The 18,593-nt window shown below is 39.6% G+C and overlaps 1 protein-coding gene across 2 annotated transcripts in view; it reads right to left on the reverse strand.

Annotated features, from left to right (window-relative positions):
• Positions 1-8,700: 8,700 nt before the first annotated feature.
• Positions 8,701-18,593, reverse strand: part of SNCAIP (synuclein alpha interacting protein) — a 58,220-nt gene continuing 48,327 nt past the window's right edge. Inside the window, exons 8-11 of one of the 2 annotated variants that reach the window (XM_074166024.1) lie at positions 18,070-18,162; positions 14,523-15,585; positions 12,693-12,763; positions 8,709-9,267 (exon numbers count right to left, since the gene is read on the reverse strand). In XM_074166024.1, coding sequence (XP_074022125.1) covers positions 9,183-9,267; positions 12,693-12,763; positions 14,523-15,585; positions 18,070-18,162 — 1,312 coding nt within the window. In that variant the 3' untranslated portion in view covers positions 8,709-9,182. Of the gene's footprint in view, positions 9,268-12,692; positions 12,764-14,522; positions 15,586-18,069; positions 18,163-18,593 lie in introns of both variants that reach the window. The other variant, XM_074166025.1, reaches the window with a different exon arrangement.

The raw sequence follows: 18,593 nt of genomic DNA on the forward strand, positions 1-18,593 counted from the left end.
ATGATGGCATGCAAACAAAGGCTGCATTCTTCCCCACAAACCTTATTTTTTAACAGCTTGGTCCATGAAATAATCATCTCGTCAACAGTTTGCTGAAATATGTTCCTGTAATACTTTCATGCCAGAAGCTGGAGACCATGCTGAAGAGCTACGCTCTAAAACCTGTAGCATGCTGCACTTGAAGTGGCACAAAAAAAGCATCTGGAATACAGAAATGAATACTCTAAGGATAGTTGCTAATTGGATAATTGCACCACTGACATGAATTTGCAGTTACTGGGTTTCAAATATAACTTCAATGCACACAGTTTGAACTTAACTTCTAAAAAGTTTGCATGTAAAATCTTTCCAAACTTATGTTGAATCAAGTTCTAAACATATCATTAGGAAAATCTGGCTCCTAAAAAGGTTTTTATCTGAAATATTTCTTAAACAGCTCCCTGGTGCCTTGCACAGCCTGCTTTTACTGCTTTGAATTTGCCATTGTTCTGAAAAAGCAGCGTTTGACTGACGTATGTTCTGCTACGTAAACATATATGAGAAGCACAAAATGCCGGAGAAAACCTATTAGCTTAACAGGTAGTTGCCAAGTTTTATCTTATACATAAGTGACATCTCAAATTCTTCTGATATTTATAAAGATTTACACATACATGCAAAAGAATATCTACCTACTCATCCATCCATCCGTCTAAAGAAGTGAAAAATTGTTCTCTGTTAGAAATGGATTTGTCCTGTTTCTGGACCCCTGTCCTCTCTTTACTTTCAGAATAAATTCTCTCTCTTCCACAATCTGACTTAACAGTCCAAGAGATGGTGACTTCCAACAGCTTCAAAAGGAGCAGTTACAGGAGAAGCATGAAGTGGCCTCTTCACTGCCAAGCACTTCTCTAAGAGACAGCAAAGGAGATCTCCAAGTGGCTTAGTTTCTTTGGTTTTAATCAGCACCAAACTCTCTTCCCCTTAGTCTCTGCTGGTTATGGCCCAGTCCTTGTTTTAAGGACTGTTCAGAGCAGGTAACAGACATGTTAAAAACACCTAGATTCTGGCCTAAAAATTTTATGTTGAAATACAAATCTCTCCTCTTTCTATTGAAAAAAGCTGGAAAGGGATGAATAACAGATTCTTAAAGATGTTTTCGATTTTTCGTGTGGCAAAAATCTTCACCCAAGGAAACCAGAAACTCAAGAAGAGCGAGCGTCACTACTTTTCTAGTAGTGGACTTTTTTATAAATAAAACCTCAAAATAAATTTGAACATGCATAACCATTTGATCCCCAGAGGGATATTTTGTCTGTTTAACACTGCCTAATGAAATATGTGCATATTTTATGTTTGTTGTAAAAGTATAACAAAAAGCAAAGGAAGAGAATCCCTGGGTTTTTTCTACAGCATAAAAAGGATTTTCTCCCTGTTTGTTTTACTGCAGACTCTGTTGCAGCATTTGTTTAGCTTGTTTATATGAAGAAAGCAAAAGCTTTCAGTATGGGTACCTACACTGAAATGTCTTTGTGAGTATTATTTTTACACGGTGTCTTTTAATGCTTTGAAGCACTCTTTAGAGCACTTCCCTTCAGCACCATCAAGTTTGTGAAGACACAGCACAATTTTAGTGAAAACTGGCAAAATTTATCTTCAATGCTGTCACTGGACACTGGATGTTACTGGATGGCAATTTTCCATTATAGAATTAGAGATGTCCATGCATATGGTTCATTATTTTCTAACTACTTCATAGTATACAGGGAAAACAGCTTCAGAAAAACAGCTTAGGAGAGCATGCCTGGGAACATATCAGGCAAACACTTTCAAGCCAGTGAGACATCCAAGTGACTTTTAGGTGAGAACAGTCAGCACATCGCACACAGAACTGCTTGTATGTTGCTTAAAAGCAATGCATTTAAAATCCTTTCTTGCAAATGGATTCCCAGGAAAAATAAGGGATCCTGAAATTTTAGGCTATAGATTTTGAAGATATTTCTTCCCCCTGTTAAGATTTAATTGTGAACGGTAACATCATCTATAAAGGGTATTCTCATTATCAAGTGTCCCAGAAAGTAATTCATGCAGATGCAGCTGCCTTAGCCACTGTTTTGATGTGTAAATCTTCACCCTAAAATAAAGTTATTGTCTCCTCTAGGAGACCTATCAGGCATCATGCTCCAGGGAACAAAAGAACTTGGCTGATTTATTTACCTGGTCCTGCCTAGATAAATAAAGGATCTGGAGTGACACAGATGTAACCAACATCCTATTGTGTATTTCCAAATGAGAAGTTCTCAAGGAACATCAGTGAATCAGTTCTGACATTAGCAGTAAATAGTGAGCAGTGCAGCAAGTGAGGGCTCTGCAGAACAAGGTGCCCAAAAGAGCTAGCAGTACCTGTAGCAGATTTAGCCAATTACAAACACTTCCCTTTGAAAAACAGGAAAAGGCTCACCAACAGCCTGTTTTACACATGTGCTCTTGCAGTGCAGTTCCTTGCTGCCGTTACTGGTAAAGCAGGCAGTTGTGAGGGCACCAGCACTGCTGCTGCTTTGCAGGTGTCAGGGTGATGGAAATGGCAGTGGCTATTGCTAAGTGCAAGGCAGGAGTACTTTCAGCAGCAGCTGTTGTTGAAGATGCAACTCTTGCCCTCTTTTCCTCCCAAAATCTGGCAGCAGCAGTAAGTCTGGCTCTCAAGAGCCCTTTGCTAGTACACCCTTTTCATGCCAATAACTCAGCCTGTTATCACTGGAATGGCAAAAGTAACTTTCTCCTGTGCTGCTGGGAAAAGCCTCATTTATCTTGTTGATATCTTTAGGATGTTTTTATGCATATCTCCAGCAACAAAAAGACAGAATCCATGTTTGAGCAACAGGGAAGGGAACTGAGGGCTAAGTAGAGACCAGGATCACTCCCAGGATTGCTGCTCTCTCATCCCATACTTTCTCTACTGTCTTGCTTGGGCAGTGGCAGCTTCTTTTCGCCAAAATGGTCACCTTAAGCTGCTACTAAAGGCTATTCCTTCTCACTAAACCTGGACTGATCACTTACCCTCAGTAAGTGATCTCTCCTCTTTCCTCCTGTGCCACTACTGCATGTACAGTGAAATCTGAGTATCCTGTAAAACAGCCTTTTATAGCTCGGAAACCTGGTGCCTAGTGAAAACTGGCCTTGCGCTGAGCAAAAGGATTTTATCTGGTTTCTTAATGGACCAGAAAGATATTTTAGAAGCTGCCACAATTTGGACAGATGCTTTCAAGGAAGCCTAAAGTTACATCACCTATTCAATTCCTTAGCAAACCTGTATGTGGATATTATTTGATCAATGTTCTCGGGTAATAAGTGCCATATCATAGACCTCTGGCAGAACTGTTGGTTGTTCTTGACAGTGCTATAAAACCCCTGTGTTGTAAAGACCTCAACAGTTTTCTCTCTAAGCTGACTCTGCCACAATTGAATCACAGAGCCATTAAAAGAGAGCAGCCTGAAAGGGATCTCAGGAGGTCATCCAAGTTCAACTGCCTGCCCCATGGCATTTCTGACGATTGTTGCTGGCATGTCATTTCTGACAGTTGTTTCTCCCACCTGTTCTTAAAATCCTCCAATTATGACTCTCACATCTTTCTCCCGGCTATTGATTCCAGTGCTATCATTACTTGTGGAAAGTTTTGCTAACACATAACCTCCATCCCCTTTGCTACAGTTCTATATTCACAGCTTCTTCTTCTACCCATAGCAGACAACATGCAGAGCTACAAGGAGAGGCATTTATTCCCATCCTCCTTTTTAGCTGCGTACTGTAAGACAGTCGTCTTTGCCACTTACATTTTTTATTTATTTTTTTGTAAGTAACTCTTTTTCAGTGTTTCCTTGTGGCTCTGCACTTGTGCACTTCCGTCTTTCATTGTTTACTGTATTTCTAGGTTTGCTGTCCACATATCCACAGCTGAGAAGCAAAATGTAAAGGTTCTCTTCTACAGCACGTCCATACAGATACTTATCTGCATGTGTACACAGACACATATGGGTATGACTGGGCCACAGACTTTTGCATTGCAAACCCCCTGAGTTGGTCCCTATTCTGCTGTTTTCCAACATTCTACAGATATCTGTACAACACTTGCATGTAAGTTTATGTTCATGTCTATACAGGAAGGAGGGTAAACTCCTTCCAGGCCTTTTCTCTTACAGACTCTCATGGTTTTATTTTGTCTTTTCTTGGACCAGTATTGCTGACTGACAAAAGAGATACGTAAAAGCTAGCTCTGTGTTCTAACAGACTTAGGATTTCTTATCAGTTTCCCAAATATAACTAGAATAATTATTTTCCTTCCTCCCATGCACTGCTTGCCAGTAAGCACACTGGCAAAACACCTAGCAGTTAGAGTGGGAAAGGAAGTGGATGTGCAGACGTCAAAGAGTAATGTTTTCTTCAGGAAACAGGTGGCTTGAGATAGTATTTATAGCTGTCTGTATATGTTGGAGAAAAGCAGTCAATGTTACAAAATCTGGAGTATACAGAAAACTGATGATGCATTATTAAATGTGTGCAAGGAAGATGGATGGTGGAAGCTTTGTATGTAGCACCTCCTCTTTATCTGGAAGATGTTGCGTGGCATATTAAGAACCTACCGGATATATATCCTGTCTGCAGTCTCTGATACTTGGGTCAAAGCCACATATTCACAGGTCATTATAATGAGAAAAGATGGGTAAAAATAGTGGGCAGTGTATCTGGTGTATGCAAGAAGGTGATATGGCACTGATATCATGCAGAGGCAGAGGATGAACTCCAAGCCCAGTGTCTGGGCTTTTTCACTTAGTTAATTTATACTCAACATAGTTCTGGGTTTGACAGACATTTTGGTTACAGGGCGTGCGCTATACTTACTTCTCATGCACAACTGTGTACTTGCACCTTCAAAATGCATTTATAAACAGAGAAACAAGGTTATACAGAAGCTAATTATGTAAGAGGCTATACTTGGGTGCAGTCGATATACAGTTGGAAAGATGTTTCTGAACTTAAACAGGAAATGCAATATAATTTGAGAAATTATTCCTATTATGTCATTGAGAAACCACGTCATGACAGACAATTAAGTCTTGCAGTTTGATACTACAAATGCAGGGACTACATTTTTCACAGATCTGTCAAATCTTCATCAAGTGGGTTTTTGAAAGGCTAAGAAATATTTCAAGGATACCAGGAGCTGAAGCTTAGTCTACATGCAGACAAAAGTTAGATCACCATGAGATCCATTCACTAATCCATTAATGCATACCTAGCATATGATGTGCTGACATTTTTACTTTACTTTTGACTGTGTTGCATGGACATATTCTGACATTGCTGTAATGCTAGGTGATGAAACATGCAACAAATCAGGTCTTAGAGAACATGTCTCTAAGACAGTTACCAGTTTGTTTTAAGTAAGTGGATGTTGAAGTAGTTTTTACTGTTATACTGTCAATTTTATTTTGTTATGCCATTGATCTTATGTCAGCTTGATGTTACAAAAAGGTTTCTGAATGACAGTTACAGTGCAATGAATATTAAATCTAAACTATTTGTCTAACTTTTCTCCATCTCCTTCATAAGCCAACTACGCTATTGTTATTTTATTCATTAGTAACCTAGTAAACCAATGTATTTGCCCTCTGCTATGGAGACTGAAAGGCTAATAAATAAAATATTACTAAAATGGTGCTCTATTAATGCAGGACAAAGCACAGCCCACCATCCTGCTGCTGAAATAAAGTACCATACTTGCAGTCTTGGATACTGCATGTATCCATAGTTTGCCCACCTCAAATACCCGAAAAAACCAGATGAATCAGCCAACCATGGAAAAACAAGGCTCCTGGTAAAGGGAGAGCCAGAGATTACATGAAATTGGGATTTCCCTCCTGCTCTCCAACACCCTATTGATCACCTTTGGTATAGAACTACAGGACAAACACAGAGAGGTCTTATTCTGACATCTTTGGGGGTTACAGAACATGGAAAGCTGTTCTTTGTGGTGTCCACAGATACAGTTTTACTAGGACACACACTGGTTCACCAGCAAATTACTTCACTACCTTCTTTTGATCAGAAATTTCTGAGTGGACTGGGGAGGATCTTTTCTGCCAAGGGCTGCAATCAAAAGGGGTTTGTGATCCTGTTAAAAGCTTTGGTTAACTGGTATCTTCCAAAGAAGTTTGCTGGAAAGTCCCTGATCAGTTCTGCCTCTGGGAAATGCTTATGCTTTGCTGACAGAAGCCTGACTTAGATTCGTGCCAGGAGGGATCTGACTGGAGGATTATAAACCAAGCAGAAGGAGTTATGGCACCTGGATTCTGTGGGTACTAAGGATACAAATATGCAGAGCACACACTTCAGCCAGCTGCAGATCACAGAATCAGCATTTCTCTAATAGGCATGACATCAGAGTGTACCACGTGTGGGTTTTGGGGCCCTAGATAGGAAAGAGACTACAAAATAGGAACAATAAAATCAGCAGTTTATACAACACGAGTTTACCTTCTCCAGAGATATGCCCTCTCCCCGCCCTTCCCCGACACTGCTTTTCATGCTTACTTCAAGTTGGCCTCTCTGTTGGTCTAACTAGCCCTGAAACTGCTTTCTGCCCTGATGTGCTCAGGAACGGTGTATAGCCATATGAACAGCATATGTAGCTCTCACTCAAAACACCCAGCCCTCCCCAGCTGTATTCAATTATCCAATTATCTGGGATGGGAGTCTTTGACACAACATCAATTACCTAACAGATATCTTTAACCACAGACCCTGAACATCTTCTGGCCTCCCAATCCTATCTCATTTAGTAATCTCTGTTGCCCTACAATAGTTGCATAATTTGATTTACCATGTGCTATATGAGAACATACTCTGTAGAAATTGCTACCTTGCAGAGAGCAGGTGACTCTTAAATCTTCAGTCTCCAGAGTAGGCAATTTCTTTCTTCCAGGATTTGACAATACTTACACCTTGGTCTGTTTCAAATCCTTTAACAGTTCAGTTTTATCCCCTGCTTCAGCTAGATACTACAGATAGCTGTGGCAGACTTTACACATCTCCAGTCAGACAAGATCACTCAGCAGGATTGCTGCTTCTGTCATTCACATCACCACAGTCAACACTCTTCACACTCTCAAAAATGCAAATTGCTAATTTGTTTACGCCCATCTACCAGACACAGGATCTCTCCTTCTTATGCTCTCTTTCAGCACTCTGGCAATTGCAGCACATGTGTCTCGTCTCACTTTGCATTCAGATTTTTCATATGCACACAGACGACAGGAGGCCCAGTTAGAGGTATCACTGTTCCTGGCTGACAGATATTTTTGGAGGTTTGGTTGTTTCTTTAAACAACACAGCTCAGGTCAGCTAGAGTGCTACGTTTATTACTTTAGCTCAAAAATCAAAGTGTTGCCAAGTGACAGATAAGAACTGTGGAAAGAAACTCAGAATTTCATTTCTGTAAGTGTATGCTTTTATTATTTCTATTCACGGGTTTTTTTTTGCTGATCTCTCAATTGGCTCCATTTTATCCAGTAGTACTCTGTGCTTTTATCCAAAGCCTATGAGCAGGGTGCCTGGGGCATTCAGTCATCTTGGTCCATGGCGGCTGTATGGCCAAACATGACATCACTCTGAAGAGTGACTCAACGAAATACATCTATCTCACTTAATTAAAGGCATCTAAATACTAAGTAACTCTTCCAAGAGCTCTGCTACCTCAGCTTTCTCTGTGGTAAGTAGGAAGGGACTGATGCTCCTGTCAATGAGATACAGGGAGTCCTTCTCTCTTCTCACTGACCAGAAAGGAAGCCCAATGGTCAAGATGAATGCAGCAAAAAAACAGGCAAGTGAAACTGCACAGAAAGCAACTCTATTGTACTTAGTCAAAATCCTCTTGAGTGTCCACATTATTTACTCACTAGTTCTGCAATTGCAAGAATTCAGGTTGCATAATGTCATATTTTTTTATGTCCCTGCCCACTGCAGAAGGTTGGGACTAAATGATCTTTAAAGGTTCCTTCCAACCCAAACCACTCTGTGATTCTATGATTGTCTTTGTGATAAAAAATTTCTTTGACAAACTTCCTATGATTTCCCTGTGTTCTACTAGAACAGTCAGTAAAATAAATCCTCATGTGTTCAGATCTTTCTCATCAAACTGCAGAAGTCTTCAAATAGAAAGAGAACAATATAAACACACATATTTGATATAAATGAATGTATCAAGTAATGATTGCCTAGTAGGCTGCTTTTGAATGTTATATTATATGACATACTTGCAGAATAGTTTACCAGAACAAAGTGAATTCAGTAAGAGATTGCATTTTCTCTGAAAAGTTCAAAGAACTTTCAATAAAAGGATCATGACAGCTTTGAAAGAATATGAACTACGTCTTAGCAGATTACTTGGTAATTTGAACATAGCTGAGCACATTGTTGGTGTTTGGCAAGTGACAATAAATCGTAATTTAAAATTGCACTTATGCGCTTCTTTTTTTTTTTATTTCTACACATTTTAAACTGAAAAGTGATGATTAAACGTTAAAAGAATTACTGACTCAACTGATGGACTGAACTGAAATCCTGGTACTGGATATTGTCTCATTATGAACACCAAAAAGACAAATAAAACACTTAAAGCTCAAAAGATGAAACAGTGAAGTATGAGAAGGATCTGCACTCAGTGTGTCCTATTAACACCGTCTTTATTTCCTTTTTACAAAAAATAGAAATAACAACAGACAAAACATACTCAAAAAAAAATCAATGCTTTTGCCTTGGTCTCACTGAGGAGCTGAGCAGGCAGAGTCCTGGCTGAAACTTTGACAGTATATGCCATTGACAAAGGGAAATAAAGATATATGACAATATATCCATGCAAGACACAAAGTACAAAATGTGTTCTGTGGCCCAACAAACATTTTGGAGGTTGCCTGTGTCATAACAATTTTCAAATTGTTACTTTTGCTCACCCATGCCTTTACACAGCACAGCTTACAAACAAGTTACGTATACACATATATCATAAAAAAGTTTTGTATATGGTCTAACTGCTACAAATTAAGGCATCCTAACAGCTGCTGTTTTGCTGGTGAGGGATATGTCTCATATGAGTGTTTCAAAAGGATATATTTCAGGTACTTTAAAGTGAGACATCATGAGATGTGGTTTAGAGGAAGAATTCCTGCAGCTCTGGCTCTTCAGTACTCTTTTCACTGTCCGATTTCTGGCTTTTACTATTGATGTCATCATGCCTGGAGAAAAAAAGAAGAAAATTACTCATGGTAACACTAACAATATAGAACGATTTGTGTTGAATTTGTTTACCCTATTTTATTCCATTTGCAAGTATTGAACTCTGAATTAATCTTTCTCTCTGGGCATACTTCTCTAGACATGTACTACACAAAATGCTTTTTGATACTGCGTGTTCTTACTGACTTTCTTGTAGCTCCTATTCTGAATTCAAAACTGGAAATCGTGGGATGATGCTTTTTAAGTCAAGGCATTAATTAGTACACTCTCATAATGTTCTGGTAATAATGGTCAGATAATTTGCATCAATTAACTACTGCATTAGCCTAGACTTGCAGTTCTGAAGGACCCTGAGGGTGAGTCCCCCATGTAGAGGCTCACTCCAAAGACCCCGTTTTGCAGCAATACAGTTGCACTGTGACCTTGAAGAGGATGGTTTTTAGCAAATGCAGATGTCTCTAGGTGACAGCGCTGAACAGACATGCCTTTTACAACTGTGCCTGCTAACCTGAAGGAAATGTATTACCAGTATCACTAATTACTAACCAAATTTCTAATATCTTCTGGTGTCTCTGTCACCACAGAAATACTAAACGCGCCCTCATGCAGCAGGCCGTAATGCACAATCATAACAGTTCACAACAGAACAACTGTAAATTGTCTGGGACAAGGCCTAAATTACTTTCATATTAATTTTATACTGTACTAGTTTGAATCGTAACTATTTTATTAGACATACAGATAAGCATCCTTTTTCTAGTGTATGTATTTGAAACTGTAATTTATCCAGCACCACTTCTGGCAGTGTGGTATCTGTTACACTAGATCCACTTACTATTTTAGAAGTGTACCCAGTTTACTATCTGACAGAAATCTGATGGCAGATTCTGCTGATTGCCCCTGACGTATGGAGCAATTTTTGCTGTTGATAGCTGCAGCTAATACAGGGTTTTGTATTGATATGGTGAGTTAGTGCTTACTTTAATGTACTGCAGATCTCAGATGATTTAAAGTGTGAGAAAGAACCATTCATTGGCATACATGTAAGATGGAAAAAACTACAAGCATTTGCTTGGAGTTGTAATATGCAAGAAACTAGGCAGTCCTTCCAAAAGGGGAAAAAATATCCTAACCCATCTTGCACATCCGAAATATACTCTAGGGTCTTAATAAAAATAGCATGTATTAAATTTTAAAAGGACACTATAAAATTTAATACAATTCTCTACTATTAAGCTGTGACCAACGTGAAAAAGTAAACTGAAAAGCCTTGATGGTATACCATTCAAAACACCAAAAATGGGTATTTTGAATGAAAAAACGAAACAAATGAAATAAACAGAAGCTGAAGAGAGAGATGCTGGGAACTGGTGGACAGGAATGTCATCTGACTGATGGCAGATTTTCTATAATGACTTCAGATTTCAGAAGATAATAATAAAATCCCCTATATAAGGGTCTAGAGGTAAAATGGGTTTGGGACTGTGTCCAGAAATATACACACACACGCCACCCTCGCACCCCACTCCAGTATAACAATCTACAAAGGTGTAAAACACCAAAGACTGCACTGTTTTCCAGAAGGGTTATTTTCAAAATAGTTCTGAAATGGCAATTACAGTGTCTTCTCAGACCATCCAGGGAAAAATCAGACAATGTCCAGGGGCTTGTAGTGCCTGTGATGGTGATGTTTTTCTATTATTTAAATTTCACAGGCTACAGTGCAGCACCCAATGGACTAATGACAGGCACCCATTTTGCCACTCAAAATCACAACATACACTAAAAGGCATCATGAATACTGGCTTAGAAGCTCTGAGAGCCTTCAGATCTGCATTCTGATTTCTGAAAAGCACAATATGTCTTCCATTCTTACATGATTTTTGGAAATCTCATGCCACAGACTCTGGCACACAATTTGCCCAATTCTGTCTTAATCTGTGGGTACAACAGCAGCCCCCTCAAGCTGTTTCTCTAGGGCATTCTGCTCCTTGTTTCCTACTCTCCGGTCTTCCACGTGCCCACTGCCCTGGGGGCAGCTTCAGGACATGGAGCCTGGATCAGCAGCGCCTGGAGGGACAGCCAGGACTTCAGGTCCAGCCCTCACCTTCCCAGCAGGTGACTCTGCTGCTCTGCAGTGGCAGCCAGACCTTCTCTGTCCCTCACTGCTTCTGGGGAAATGCCGTGCTGCCAGGGATTTCTCACACAAGAACATTTTCACAAGGCAATACCAAATTACAACAACTGGCTACATCTGGAAGACGGCTCTAACATAAGGATGAGATTAATGGTTTTGTATTACTCTAGGGTCTGGACAGGCAGCTGGGTGTTTTGACTGGAGGCTGCCCACTGATGTTCCCTCAAACTGCTGCTGTGCAGTCAGTTTTCTGCACTGGAATTTCCCTCTGTTTTCAGGAGAGAATGAAACCTCTTGGAAACCTTACAGCTCTGTTTCTGGTTTCACATACACTGTGCCAATGACTTGAGAACAAGACTCCCATTTCCATTACAGAAATTGAGTTTTTAAGGATGGGAAGGTCTAATTGATTAGACATTTAGAAAAGAGTAACTTGACAGTAATTTAGGATCCCGAACTGAAAAATGACTAATTTATAATTTTCCCAGAAATATCTTCGAATGTATAATTTTAGTGTGAACAGCAATCACTTCCAGGCCTAATGAAAGGATTTCTATCTCAGTTTAACAGAAAAAAATTATCTTCACAAGAATTTGTGAGTGTTAAGAGTTGAATAAGAATGACAGCTAATTTTTACAAAGCTTCGGTTATAAAACAAACACACATTTTGTCAAATGTTGGTTTTTCCAACATGTCTTCATGGACCTTGAAGGACTGGTCTCTATCTGCCTGAATAGTCTTGATGGAACACTTCTAAATTAAGGAGTTTGAACACAGCCAAATTTTCAGACTTTTAAAAAACAAACTTAACTTTAAAGTCTAAGGGAGAGTACGAAAAATGTGTGACAATAGAAGAGCACTAGACTTAAAGTACAGCCTTCTGCCTCATGTTCTCTGTATTCTCCATTTAGAGATGAACTGTGGTCTTTTTGCTCTCCTCATGAGAGGAAATTAAATTTCCATTCTCATCTGGTACTTGACTTTCATTCAACAGAGGCTGAATACTCAGCCAAAGTGCCCTATAGTCCCTCATGGATTTACCAGTATAAATACTTTCTGTACTTGCTTGGAACTGAAATACTGTAGCCAGTTCAATGGTGACATCAGTAGAAATCCATCATAAATTTCTGCTTTTCTAGGAATTTATATGTTCATCTGTTCATCTATTTCCCTTCTTGTGCATCAAACTATTCCAGTATTTCAGTTATGAATAATGTTAGCAAACACATGCAATTTGAGAAAACAAAGCAACAGAGATGCTAAACATCACCATGCATAACCACATACCAAGCATAGTTACACAGAAGTTCTTCATTCAACGTGCTAGAGGAAAGACTGGTGTAGCCGAAGTAAGGACCCTACAGAAGTACAACATCATATCAGTTAAAAACATGCACTGAGCTTAAAACATGCAAGTCTATCAAAACATGCAGTCAAATAGCCACAATATCATCTTAATGGATTCCTTTTTGAGTCAGAAAATGAGGCTGAATCTGTTACCTCTTTGAGATGCGTGCTGTGGTTCTTTGGGCTTGTACAAAAATGTACTCTTTCCACAATTTTGATGTTGGCAACAATGACATGCAAAAACAGACAACATGCATTTTACAGTGCAAGCGCCAATACTGTTACAATTCCCTTATCCAACTCTTCAACTTTCTTAGGGAACTATGAAAACTGCTCATGACCTTGCAATCTATGACAACATCTTTGAAGATAGATTGTGTTTTCCTCTGTCATTAAAAAATCTGAATCACTCTTTTGAAAAAACTTGCCATTGTGTTAGGAAAATAGTTCTATGTTAAATCATCTGTTCGACAAGATGGCACATGTCTTTAAAGGCTCAAATCAGTATTTCATACCGTGATTCTGAGTAAACCTTAATAAATGCAGTCCCACTTCAATTTAGCCTACTAGGTCTCCTTTGAACTTTTCATTTTATTCCACATTCTGCTATAGCACTACTGTTCTAGCAGTACCCACTAATATGGACTGCTCGCCGTTTCCCAGTTCTTTATTTCCACTGTTTCTTTTCCATACTCATTTTGCCTCCTCTATGCCTAAGATTTTCCTGTGTTTTTCTTCCATTACCTTGTCATAGTTTTTACAGTATATAATTCACTACTCCTACTCCTCCTCTTGGCCTACTTTATGTCCTTTTTTTCATCTTGAAATTATTCTTTTGCCTCATGTCTTTCCATCCACTCCTTCCCTCCCACCCTGTTTTTCATAGAGGATTAAATCATCTACCATTCCCTCTCACTCAAATCTTTTTTGCGTCTCCAGATGCTTGCACTTCTCTCTGCTCCACGAACACTTTGTGCTTACAGTATTTCCTACCTCTGTCTCTTTCATTCAATACCTTTTCCTTTCCCTTGGAAGGTACATTTGTTCAACGTATTTTCTCCTTTCTTTCTAACAAGAGAGCCAGCCTCCTAACTGAAGACACTCCTCTTTCTGTTGGGATCCCAGAAAGGGCACTCTGTTGGCTGCAGAAAGGGGATGGTCTGGATCCAGTACATTTTGCTACAGACCAACCATATACTCTGACACAAGAGGACTGTGTGCTTTCAGGAGAGGGTGGGCAAAGAAGGCTGGGTATTGACAGCTTCAATACCTAGGGGATGGCTGTAGCTCCTGCAGAAGCAGGAAGGACCATTTCTGTTATTTTTTCCTCTTCATACTCTACCACTTATTTTTATCCTGTTGGCCTCATCAGTCTTGGCTATAAGATCAGACAGGGTTTGTCCTTCAGTTATTTACTCCTCAGAAATCTTATGGGTTCAAGTATGACATTCTCATTGTACGAGCTGCCACTCAGAGCAACATCAAAAATCATCTCCAGGTGAATCATGCCTCTGTGGAAAACTTTCAACACAGAATATGTGAACCTTGTGCACTAAGAGCACAGACTCTGTACACAAGCAATACCGTCCACTCCTTGGAAAAGCCTTCCAAAATTAAAACAGTGGGTGGGCTTTCTACAGGTCAAATACATTGAAGTATTTGTTTGCATTCTTTTGCTATAGAAGGGCAGAAAGAAGAAGCTGTCAAACTTATTCATTACTTATAGAGATAAGAGAAAAAAAAGGCCCTTCCTCCTTTCACTGCACTCACTGGCTTGTTTCTTCCTTTTGTGAGAGCTGCTGGATTTCCCTTGCTGTCTGCTGTCTTCCTTCCCAATGAGGTAAAAGGCAGCGTCGATGAGGTTTTGATCTGGTTTGCTGTTTGACAGTTGTTGTTGTTATTTTGGTTGCCACTCAGAGTCTCCATTATGGACCGAAAGGTTCCAAAAGGCCTTTTCAGCTGGTCCCCCACTGGCTCCCCAGAGCCGGGTGGAGCCCGCACGAGTCCTTTGCCCCGGTCTTTATCCTTTTCCTCGTTTAGTTCTGACTCTGCCAGATCCACCTGCACCACAGGCTCCTCAAAAGTCACTCGGAGTTTCAAATTTTGGGAGGTTCTGCGCTTTGAAGAGGGAGACTTGAGAGCACTCTTAGGGCTGGTGGCAACCTTCTGAGCAGTGGCACTGTCCATGCTGGATGGAGAGTTGTCTCCACAAAACTGGCTCTGAGGTACACTACCAGACTGATATGGGGCTTCATTATCCGGATCGCTGCTCTCTGAAGTAGGGGAGGGGCTGTGGCCATCCACAGACTTAGAGACCCTCATACCAAAAGGGAAGCGGCGCCCTGCTGTGGAAGTGTGTTTCTTAATCATCAAGTGCAAACTCTCTGTGCTCTCAACACTCTCCACTATGGGCTGAGGCCTTGGTTTGTCAGTTCTTTTCACAGGAGTGTTCTTGTGGTCCTCACAATTAGCTGAGTCTGTGTCAGACTCACTCAGTGATCGTTGCATCAGTTGCCGCAGTCTGGCTAACTTCAGCTCCCTTTTCTCTGGCAAAATCTTCTTCACGTTCTTGGAGGTTGCATGAGCATCCTGAAATTCCAAAGTCAGCTTTTCCTGCATACAGACGTTTTCAGAGATTTCCTTCCCCAACAACTGGCGCAAGATTTTATCTGAGTCCTCGTCTTTTGTCTTGGCTCGAGTGCGACTAGAAGTTCCCAAGCTGCCAAGAATCTGAATCCCATCTTGGGCGTTCAATTTATTTTTTGGTGGAGACAATTCATCTGCTTCAGATGGTTTCCACTGGGGTTTGCCAGAAGCAGGAGATGATGGTGAGCTTAAAGAAAAAAAGAGGAGGAAATACCACAGCCAAATTAATGCACATATAAAATATGAAACTGCAATTTCCAGTGTACGTGTCTGTCTCCACTTATTGTTACTTATCCTCTTCATCGCTACTCACATGGATTTCATTACTACGATGCCACAGTGAAGATTACACAGAGAAGGATGTAACCCTGCTTCCACTCCTAATTAGGATTTGAGTCTCTTCCCTTTCTCTTACAAAGAAAACTCCATAAAATCAAAACTTTGAATGGTTATTTCAATACCAAAGATGACTTTCTGAGGAAAACTTCAGAGAAACTGCTGTTTCCTATTTGTGGGAGTTGACATGTTTTAAAAGGTGAAAAAAACCTGCAAAGCCAAATGTCTACTACCTAAGTCACATCATACACAAAAGTAGCTTATTCCAAATACTGCAAAAGTACCAGCTCTCTGCATAGAAATGATTTAATAAATCTAGACTTCATCTGCTATTAATAATAGCCATATAAGACCTCATAAAAAGTCAGGGCCATTTGCACTCAAGCCCTTTTCCAATATGAAATACTGAAAAGCATGAGAAAGGTGACATGAATTTATTTCAGTACTATTTGAATAATAAATTAATTTTATAACTTCAAATGTTATACAGCGAGGAAACAGCAATCTCAAGTAAGTCTGATTTTCAAAGAATGTAAATTACAGAGACCATTTCTTTCTCCGTGACATATGCCAGAGCTCCACATTCTTATTTTAAACCACTTTTCCTCTGAGCAAATGTAAGGTGACAAAATTAAGGTTAATGTGAGGCAGTGAACTAATACGTTCAATTTATTTTTTCACAAACAACTTCTACTTTGATGAGTCCATAGTTCTCACAGTGTACAAAATTCATGTGCCTATACTAGCCACCTCATCTTCAATTCATTTTGCGCTTTTTCTCTGGTGTCAAACTGAAACAGACACTGAAGAATATTCATGTATCTACAGTGACATTCCTAGTAAAAATGATAGGTTCTCTTAAATCTGTTACTGGCTCTTTGGTTGATGATAATATCCACAAATGAGTTCTAGCTGGAAGAAAATGTAGTAGCCAAGTATGAAATAAAACTTTAAATAAGAATATAATTTTCAGACTTGCTCACTTAACTAAAAAGATGTTGAAACCTATCCTTTTACATGAATAATGAATGATGGGAGATCTGCTCTCAGCTGATCTTATCTGAAGCTGAAAGTAAAACGGTCCTGGTTCTCACCAGATGTGAGACCACTTGGAAAGACCAGTCAGCAAAAGTGACGGAAACCAAATGAACTGGAAGACAGCATTTGGTCCCATTGTCCCTGTTAAGCAGGCAGACAGGGAGGACAAAGACCATGATCCTAAAAAATAGGACAAAACAAGTCTTTCCAGTGGTGATTTTCTACTTCAGCAGGAGTTTAGAGTTTACAGTCCTTTCCGAGATGAAGTTCCTTTACACAAATGCATCTTCAATCCCAATGTCTTTGTTATCTACTTCTGTAACTATTTGCACTTGTCTGAAACACTGACACATGAAATCCAGGGACATGGAGCACTTGTTTGGAAAAGTGCTTGAGACTCTGTAAGAATGGAAAAAAAGCAGTCACTGATCCTACGAGTTCATACTTGATGGCCCAAAGCTCTGAACATCTCAATGTCTGCAGGAGCTTCTAGGCTGACTTTATACTTTAACATGTGTAGCTCCCCAACAACTCTGAAACAAGGAGAAGCGCTGTATATGTCTTCCAGAGAAGAAACTGAATTAGAAGCTAATGATAAACTGAGTCCTATTTGCATGTGAGTTACTTAATTCCTTTCAAAGTCTTCTTCAGATTGCTATTAGAGAGAGGTCATGAGCTTGCTTGACTTCCAAGCATCACCCTGGAAGTCTGTTGCAAAAGTCAGAGAGGTATGTTAGCAGACTCCAGATCCAGTCCTCTGCTTTTACTTTCCTTCTCTTTAATGTTACTCAGTTTGTGTCTATTTCTGGGACTTCTGACAGGATATGTAAACAACGCATAAAATTTCTGGAGTTTTGACTTTTTATACAAGCTACTGCAGGCAAAAGATTTAATGAGCGTAAGGAGTCTTATGAATCTGAAAGTAGGTTTTGTTGGTAACTGTCTTTATGAATTACTACTGGCAGTAATGTATGGTTGACCAACAGCAGGTCAAACTTCACAACTTTTCTAGGGGTTTCTAGGATCCTCTGCTATTCCTCTAATGCAAAATACATTCCATTCCATTGTAAATCTCATTTTCATTGTTGGGAAACAGGGACTATTCATTTCACACTCAAAATTTCCAATATTTATACAACATTACACACTGTCAAATTCTAGAAGCTCAGCTTCAAGCCCACAAGGTAAAAAACTTTACATAATACATCTGCTATTTAGACAGGTCACAGCTGCTCCTGATAACCAATGTACCCTGGAACTGCAAATCCAGGCTGCAGCGCAATTCCAGTCACCTTACCTTGGGGATGTGGGTAGTGACTTGCCCTCTGACCGCTGGGCTTCTAAAAGCTGCTGGAGCTGGTTCTGTAATGTCACACGTTCCACTGTTTGCCTGCAAGAAGATGTAAGACTGTTTACCTTGCTTTGTAAAACTGTCAGAATTAGTAAGATACAACATAACTGATATTTTGTATTCAGAAAATTTGTATTTGTATTCAGAAGTCCTCATCTATATTTTACATAGTAAATAAAAAGACAAATTATAAATAATAGCATAAACAGAGAGTTTGTACTTGTCTCTGAATCCTTGTGTGCATTTTGTGATCACTGAACAAGACCAGCTGAGAGATGTTTACTTGTCAGAGATTATTTGTTATATTTCATGTAAGGACAAATGTGGGATCACAAGCAGCAGTTCAGTGGAACTGAGTGACTCACATAAAATAATACTCCAGAAACAAAGATATGGCAAATTTAGGGCCACTTGGTTCTTACTGGTTTGTGTAAAGGAAGAGGAAAGGGACAGATGAAGAAGGCACTTCC

Source organism: Numenius arquata, chromosome Z, assembly GCF_964106895.1.
Source record: "Numenius arquata chromosome Z, bNumArq3.hap1.1, whole genome shotgun sequence".
In the NCBI taxonomy this organism is placed as follows: Eukaryota; Metazoa; Chordata; class Aves; order Charadriiformes; family Scolopacidae; genus Numenius; species Numenius arquata.